This window comes from Watersipora subatra, chromosome 5 (assembly GCF_963576615.1).
Source record: "Watersipora subatra chromosome 5, tzWatSuba1.1, whole genome shotgun sequence".
NCBI lineage: Eukaryota > Metazoa > Bryozoa > Gymnolaemata > Cheilostomatida > Watersiporidae > Watersipora > Watersipora subatra.
Genome location: NC_088712.1, coordinates 33,340,873 through 33,350,231, shown reverse-complemented (window position 1 = coordinate 33,350,231; position 9,359 = coordinate 33,340,873). Strand labels below are relative to the sequence as shown.

The 9,359-nt window shown below is 39.4% G+C and overlaps 1 protein-coding gene across 1 annotated transcript in view; it reads right to left on the bottom strand.

The window, feature by feature from the left end:
• Positions 1-3,172: 3,172 nt before the first annotated feature.
• The window catches only part of LOC137397291 (2-amino-1-hydroxyethylphosphonate dioxygenase (glycine-forming)-like), a 28,627-nt gene continuing 22,440 nt past the window's right edge, over positions 3,173-9,359 (bottom strand). Inside the window, exons 5-6 of the mRNA XM_068083580.1 lie at positions 9,137-9,356; positions 3,173-3,708 (exon numbers count right to left, since the gene is read on the bottom strand). Coding sequence (XP_067939681.1) covers positions 3,482-3,708; positions 9,137-9,356 — 447 coding nt within the window. The 3' untranslated portion in view covers positions 3,173-3,481. The remainder of the gene's footprint in view (positions 3,709-9,136; positions 9,357-9,359) is intronic.

Sequence of the window (9,359 nt, the reverse complement as noted above, 5' to 3'; positions counted from 1 at the left end):
AAATACAGGATGGCTAAACTATATAAATGTATGCAACATAAAAGTTAACAAAACAGTAGTAACTACTGGATCAGGACATCAAATAGTTATTAACGTGACAAGTAATACACTGTAATCCAGTGTGAACAAACAATAAAATTGTGTTTTAAAACATATTGAAGATATCCCAGTTATCCGCATACGTGTGTACCAGGGATTGCGGGTATGTCACGATTTCCATTTCCATAATTCATTTCCATTTTCATTATTCATTTCCATATTATTTTAATTTCCATACCAATTCCATAATTAATTTCTATATTATTTCCATAATTCATTTTCATATTATTTCCATTTCCATATTTCTAAAATAATATTTCCATATTCATTTCCGTAAAATTATGGAAATAGTTATGTTTATGGAAAATTAAACATTTCCATAATATGTTCAGCGATCCCTGCAGGCTAGACATCTGTAGAAGAGAAGAGTCACAAGGTTGTAACTCTATCGACTGTATGGGTACTGCAGATGTTTTAATGCTGTTTGACCGCATTAATTTTACTCTTATTTTACAACTAGCAGTGCTACCCGGCGTTGCTCGGGTAATAAAAAAAGTCTGGACAAAAAATTGATTTGTATTTAACATATAACAACATTTACCATTCTATAACTTTCAAACTACATACCACGGGAGAAGTGTGTCGTGTAGTTGAAATAAATTAAAAGAAAAATGAAAACAACTGTGAAAGTTTTAAAACTTTGTCGAACAAATGTAACTTTCAAGCTAGTAGCCTGGAACATTGCCAATGGAAAATTCCAATAAACTGATAGGCTTCTAATGAGGGTATTCCATGGCATTGCATCAGCATTGTTGTTCAGCCGAAGTTATTCTAATAATAGCTATAGCCGGAATGCAGACAAACATACAACACACGGACATACTTTGAGAAAAACATATATAGATCTTGTTACTTGTGTATGGTCATACCTCGACATACGAACTTTTTGATTGTTGTAATTCACTACCTATGCTCACAAAGCAACAAATACCTATGTAGTGGATATGATCTGCAATAAAATGTAATATTGCTAACTGGAATACTGTATGGAGTTCTCACCTTCTAAACAGAATTAGTGGCTAATGATGGCGTGAGAGAGACTTGACAGCAACATGCTCGATATGATAGACTTTTCTGATGCTTATGTAACATAACAAAAACTTTGAATTTACTTTACTGAATAAGCACTAGTATCTAAACCAGCATTAATTCAATTAGTTCACACAAGAATGATAAAAAGCCTGTATTAAAAAATCCACGCGAAGAATATTCAACTAGCGGCAATCATGAAGAATATGACCAAAAGGTAGAACAGTGAAATAATAATGCAATTATAGAATAATGAGAGACATTATACCACCAAACCTAGCTTCCAAGTAGTTGGATTACAAGAGTGCACTACCACTCCCATTATACCATGGCATTATACCATTGATGGCCCGACAACTGTATAAGCTGTTACTGGCATTATACCATTGATGGCCCGACAACTGTATAAGCTGTTACTGGCATTATACCATTGATGGCCCGACAACTGTATAAGCTGTTACTGGCATTATACCATTGATGGCCCGACAACCGAATAAGCTGTTACTGGCATTATACCATTGATGGCCCGACAACCGAATAAGCTGTTACTGGCATTATACCATTGATGGCCCGACAACCGAATTAGCTGTTACTGGCATTATACCATTGATGGCCCGACAACCGAATAAGCTGTTACTGGCATTATACCATTGATGGCCCGACAACCGAATAAGCTGTTACTGGCATTATACCATTGATGGCCCGACAACCGAATTAGCTGTTACTGGCATTATACCATTGATGGCCCGACAACCGAATAAGCTGTTACTGGCATTATACCATTGATGGCCCGACAACCGAATTAGCTAAGAAAAGTAAGACCAGTAGTAGAGCGAACTGCGGGGCTGTATTAGATGGAATAGTGATATATGTGTTTATGATGTGGCTCTGTGTGAAGATAAGCTAAGAAGTAGGCGGAGGCTAGGCGGCAATGCATGTAAAGTGTATGCTGAACTTAAAAGAAAGCCTACAATTGTATATACATGAGAGTCTCCAGAGGTTTCAAGCCCTGGGATACAAAGTTAAGTTGTATGTTATGAATCGTATGGGACTTGGGCTGAATGTGGCCCATAAATCTATGTCACTAACATTACATACCGCTCTGGTGGTAGACAAGAAAATAGACAGTGTTACCAACTATCATGTAGATGATATATTTGTGAATGAAGCTGTCGTATTATCGAAACAAGTAAAATAACACCTGAGGAACTATGGGTTACTAACAAAAGAACTAGTCCCAATGTCTGACACTCGTGTTTTGAGTCTTTGAGTAATGAGTAGCATGACTAATGAACTTAAACGGCGAGGAATGGTGCGACCCCAACAATAAAACAATGTGTTACCAAATGTCAGCTTTTTTCCATACGACAAGCAAATTCATATCATATAGATAGGAAGATAATATGCCCTATAATGTACTGATCATGTTACAAAAGACATTTGATCGATTGAGGTCAATCGATCTTGTAACTGGCCCGTGGAACATCTATAACTCTTGCCAGGAACTGTTTGGTGTGTTGCTAGCAGCATTGACATAACTATACAGCTAGTACTAGTAAATAAGAGACATAATTGTACAGTTAGTCCTAGTAAGTCATAGACATAACCATGCATACAGCTAGTATTAGTAAGTCAAAAACATAACTATACAGCCAGCATTAGTAAGTCATAGACAGAACTATACAGCTAGTACTAGTAAGTCAGAGACATAACCATACAGCTAGTATTAGTAAGTCATAGACATAACCATACAGCTAGTATTAGTAAGTCAGAGACATAACTATACAGCTAGTACTAGTAAGTCAGAGACATAACCATACAGCTAGTATTAGTAAGTCATAGAATAACTGTACAGCTAGTATTAGTAAGTCAAAAACATAACTATACAGCTAGTACTAGTAAGTCATAGACATAACTATACAGCTAGTACTAGTAAGTCATAGACATAACCGCATCCCATGCTGTGGTAATTTGTAATCTTTTGATGGTATTTTACACTTTTACCAAAAATTAGCAATGTTGAGACACTTTGGTGATTCTTATCATATCGTTTATATAAAAGTAACCACTGCTTTACTGCTGTTTATACTCTTGATCAGTTACCTCTGCTTTTTTTGAACTGATCTAGTTATGCCTATAAAATACTATTGATAACAAAATTAGTAAACATTTAATTGAGATAAATGCTCATCCAGCAATGATAATCTGTCTCTTCCTTCGGTAATATCGGGAAAAGAACCTGTCAGTAGGGATCAGTCACTGATAATATAAAGTATTACAAGAATGTCAATACATTTACTACCATTGCTGTTTCACAGTCCATTACGCAGACCTTCAAAAGTCAACCCGTTTGCTAGGCAGACTGTCGCGCGGACAACAGGTTTGATATTTCCTGCAGTCCAGCTTGTACCTCCTCGGCTGTGCTATATTTGGTTGGGTCTTTGGCCTTCTCATCCCACAGCCTCATCTCCAGTACTACCTCCTTGAGGGTGTGCTTGTCAAATGCGGCAACTTCCTCTTGGCTCATGGGCCCTCCTTGGTGTACCAACGTCATCTTACTCGCTGCCGATAACTTATCATCTGTCAACCACAACCACTATCCTATATATAAAAAACTGATGACATTGGTAGAAAAACCGAATTGACACATATTTGCATCAATTATGCCAAAGATTAAAAATTTCACTCGAGGTGTTTAAATCTTGCTACTGGACATATATTTTCTATAATTTTACTAAAATTTTTACTGTAATATTTTTTATAATCTTTTCTACAATATTTACTATAATCTTTACTATAATCTTTACTATAATCTTTACTATAATATTTACTATAATTTTTACTATAGTCTTTACTATAGTCTTTACTATAGTCTTTACTATAGTCTTTACTATAGTCTTTACTATAGTCTTTACTATAGTCTTTACTATAGTCTTTACTATAGCCTTTACTATAGTCTTTACTATAATCTTTACTATAATCTTTACTATAGTCTTTACTATAATCTTTACTATAATTTTTACTATAGTCTTTACTATAGTCTTTACTATAGTCTTTACTATAGTCTTTACTATAGTCTTTACTATAGTCTTTACTACAGTTTTTACTATAGTCTTTACTATAATCTTCACTATAGTCGTTACTATAATCTTTACTATAATTTTTACTATAGTCTTTACTATAGTCTTTACTATAGTCTTTACTATAGTTTTTACTATAGTCTTTACTATAGTCCTTACTATAATCTGTACTATAATCTTTACTATATTCTTTACTATATTTTTTACTATAATAACTCAGAGAGTGTTAGGAAAAAAGGATTGCAAGGCATAAAAATCAAACCCCAATGTGTGGATGCTCAGTCAAGCATGCTACCCTCTCCACCACTCAACCACAGTTCCATATTTAGCAATAATTGTACAGATAGTTATTACACACGGTGATCTTTCAAGGAGCACCAGACTGCCAGCGTACTAGTTGGTATAGTGTACTAGTAGCAAGTCTAAATAAGATAAATCACTACATTGCTCAAGTATTCATCCAGTCTCATATACTACTTATAAAAATTGATTCCTCACCCCGATTAACCCGTATGGGTGGTAGTTTTTGCTCTAACTCGGGTCTCCTACCAGAGACCTGGGAGTTTGAGCACTCGCCTCAAGATCTTAGCTGTTCCCAGTAGCGCACTTTTCTGCAACTCACCTGAGTTGACTACTGTTGGTATTTGGGCAAGCCACATTTTATGCGCCGGTGTTATTGCGCCCAGTGCCCCAATGACTACTGGGATTACAGTTGTTCTTACATCCCAGCATTTTTCAATCTCTTCTCCAAGAGGGAGATATTTCTGTACCTTTTATTTTTCTTTGCTCTCTAGACTGTAGTCATTGGGTACTGCTATATCTATTATAGTAGCTCTCTTGTTCTCCTTGTCCACCACCACTATATCTGGTTGGTTTGCTAGGACATGCTTGTCAGTCGGGATGTAGAAGTCCCAGAGGATCTTAGTGCGATCATTTTCATTGACCTTACCAGGAGTTTCCCACCAGTGTTGTGGTTTATTAAGGCCATACTCGTCACATAGACTTCTATACATAACACCTGGGACATGATTATGCCGCTCAGTGTATGCATTTCCTGCTAGCTGCTTGCATCCACTGATGATGTGTTGGATGGTCTCAGGTGCATCTTTGCACAGTCTGCATTTAGGATCGTCTCTAGTGTGATAGATTTCTGTTTGGAGTTGCCTTGTTGGGAGCACTTGCTCCTGGGCTGCCATGATTAGCGACTCTGTATTGGCCGTTAGGTTTCCTCTGTTCAGCCACATATATGTCTGGTGAAGATTTCCAACCTTAGATATTTGTCGGTGGTAAGCACCATGAAGAGGTTTCGTGTACCAGTCAATTTCCTCATCATCAGGGCGAAGGTCCATTGTAAGAGCAGCCGATTGAAATTCAGCTAGCAACTTATCTGAAGTGGCCATAGAGGCTGCATAGGCTTTGATGCTTTGCTCTTCCTCCTTCACTGTCTGCTGTACACTTTTGAGTCCCCTACCGCCATCTTTCCTATCAAGATACAATTTAGTAGTATCAGATTTTGGGTGGAGTGCTCTATGCATGGTCAGCATTTTACGAGTTGCTATAACTGTTTCTTTGATGGCTTCCTCAGTCCACTTTATTATGCCTGCTGGATATCTTATTACTGGCAGTGCGTAGGTATTTATTGCCATGACTTGATTCTTGGCATTGAGCTGGCTCCGTAGGACCTGCCGAAGGCGTTTCTTTTATTCAGTAATGGCTTTGTGACGTACCTCGGCTTCGTGGTTGATGTTGCTTTGCATAATCCCCAAGTACTTGTACCCTTCTTCTATATCTTTGATGGTACCATTTGGCATTCTTAGGCCATCTGTGAGCATATAATGGTTTTTCTTAAGAATTAGCCTTCCACATTTCTCAATACCGAAGGTCATTCCGATGTCCTTGCTGTATACCTGAGTGAGGTGTATTAGCGAATCAATGTCCCTTTCTTTGTTAGCGTACAGCTTGATGTCATCCATGTAGAAGAGGTGGCTTATCTTGGTGCCACTTTTAAACTGGTACCCATAGTGAGTCTTCTCCAGCATATTGCTTAGAGGGTTTAGGCATATGCAGAAGAGCAGTGGTGATAAGGAGTCACCTTGATAGATGCCTCGCTTAATTTTTACACTCGCCAGCTTTTTGCCATTAGCCTCCAGTTCCGTCTTCCATTTGGTCATTGACATCTTGATGAATGCCACAAGAGCAGGGTGAACATTGTACATACTGAGACACTCAAGTATCCAACTATGGGGAATTGAGTCATAGGCCTTTTTGTAGTCGATCCAAGCCATGGCAAGATTGGTATACCTTCTCCTGCTGTCTTGACAGATTGTCTGATCCACCAGTAACTGATGTTTGGCTCCTCGGGTGTTGCGCCCAACTCCTTTCTGAGCACTGGTCATATAGTGACTCATGCGCTCTTCCAGCTTGTCTGCAACTATTCCTGAGAGCAGTTTCCAGGTGGTGGGCAAGCACGTTATTGGTCGATAGTTCTTGGGAATCGGCCCCTGCTTTGGATCTTTCATCAGAAGTACAGTTCGTCCTTTGGTCAGCCATTCCGGATGGTCCCCTTCTTCTATTAGGCATTCCATCGGCTTAGCCATTCTAGTGTGAAGTGATGTCAATTTCTTCAACCAGAAGGCTTGAATCATGTCATGGCCAGGTGCTGCCCAGTTCTTCATTTGCTGGACTCTGCACTTGATGTCCACTTCGCTGATGGTGAGTCCTTGCTGAGCCACAGTGTGTTGGTGGCTCTCTTTAAGCCTTTCAGCCAATTTGCAGTAGTGTTATGAGTAGTCTCTTTTTCCCAGATGTCCTTGAGGTGCTGGATCAGGGAGGATCTGACATTGGCCTCCGCAGTTCACCTTTGAACTGAGAATACACTTTAGATGGATTATTGATGAACAGTTTGTTCAATCTTTTGTTATCCCGCTCTTTGGTGTACCGCTTCAGTCGTGCCGAGAGTGCTACTAGCTGCTGTTTGGCAGATTCTAGAGCTTCTATTGTGGCTTCCCTTTTTGGACGCTCCAAACTGGTTAGACTTTTCACTGAGTCTACTAACTTTCTTGCGCAAGCCCTTGATCTTATTTTGTAGCCTCAGCTGCCAAGAAGGAATGGCTTGAAGCCTTGTTGACAGTGGCAGTTGACCCATCTCCTCCAAGACGACGGTTGCCATACTGTAGATTAAGGCATTAGTCTCACTGCTAGATTTAGTTGAGATCGACGCCAGTGCTCTCCAGTGACTCCAGAAGTTAATTTCTTCTAACAGCTTCTTGGGTATGGTCCTGCTAACTCTCCATAGTGGTACCCTGCTTCCATAATCATTAGCAGCTGGCATATTGTTGATGATATTTTCCGCAAGCTCCTTCACCCTTGGGTCAAGGTCAAAGTGCATGTCTTCTTCAACTTGTGAGTCAACACAAGATCATGTATGTGTGAGGGTGTGTGATGATAAACACTCCCCGTTGGTTGAGGTTACTTGGGTGAACTATTCCCTAATTTCATCTACCTCAAGTTCTGATATGAAGTGCCGCTTGATTATGTTCCTCCTCTGAGCTACAAGTTGCTTAGCGGTTAGTGGCGATTCAGGGCGCATGTTTATCCACAGTTGGCGCATCCTTTCCATATAGCCCCACTTTTGAGGTTCACTCATAAAGTAGCACTGCATGAGGTCCCGTGTTATCAGTCCGAGTCCATTTCATCCGTTTTGATCCAGTAGCCCATTTTCCACTGCCTTGTCCTGGTTCAGCTACAGGCAGCGCGGACCTTGTTTGACCGGGCGACGTCCGAGCCGGCATGGCCTTGGTTATTGCACTCACCATAGAGGTTGTAGACGTTATGTTATACAAGCAAGGGTCTTGTCTAAGGACCACCAGAAGGGTGCAGTTGTTGGGGTTTGAACCTAGGACCAAATGATCACTGTCCCAACACCTTACCAACTGCGCTATCTGTCCTGCATATAAAAAAAATTGTTTTCTCACCCCAAATACCCCGTATGGGTGGTAAATTCTGCTCTAACTCGGGTCTCCTACCAGAGACCTGGGAGTTTGAGCACTCGCCTCAAGATCTTAGCTGTTCCCAATAGCGCACTTTTCTGCAACTCACCTGAGTTGATTGTTGTTGGTATTTGGGCAAGCCACATTTTATGCGCCGGTGTTATTGCGCCCAGTGCCCCAATGACTACTGGGATTACAGTTGTTCTTACATTCCAGCATTTTTCAATCTCTTCTCCAAGAGGGAGATATTTCTCTACCTTTTCTTTTTCTTTGCTGGCTATATTGTAGTCATTGGGTACTGCTATATCTATTATAGTAGCCCTCTTGTTCTCCTTTGGTTTACTAGGACATGCTTGTCAGTTCGGATGTAGAAGTCCCAGAGGATCTTAGCGCGGTCATTTTCATTGACCTTACCAGGAGCTTCCCACCAGTGTTGTGGTTTATTAAGGCCATACTCATCACATAGACTTCTATACACAACACCTGCGACATGATTATGCCGCTCAGTGTATGCGTTTCCTATATATATATATATATATATATATATATATATATATATATATATATATATATATAAGATAATTATATTCCTCAAGTATTATATAAGTATCCTATAGTAGTTATATATATACACTATAATTGAAAATTATTCAAAAGATAAATTTGAAGAAGTGATATATTTAATAATGATATCTCTACAATAGACACTCACAGTAGAGCTGTTTGGTGATGACAGACCTGTAGGTTTTATATGACTTACATTATCCTGGTATTGCAGTAACGAGGTATCCTCTATATGGCTTACAGTATTCTGGTATTGCGGTAACTAGTATTATTTATGTGACTTATAGTATCCTGATATTGCGGTAACTAGGTATCGTTTATATGACTTACAGTATTCTTGTATTGTGGTAACGAGGTATCGTTTATATGACTTACAGTATCCTGGTATTGCGGTAACTAGGTATCGTTTGGCTTGCACATGCATTCCCACAATATTAGACGTGTGACCCTTGAAACCAAGTGACTCCAAGTATGCCTGCCCTTCTTTATCATGTTTGTGGGTTCCAATTATGCATCCTTCGGTAACCATCCTTTTCAGACCTCTTTTCTCTCCAATAAGGTGTCCAATGTCGTGGAAGAAAGCACCAAGGGTCACCTG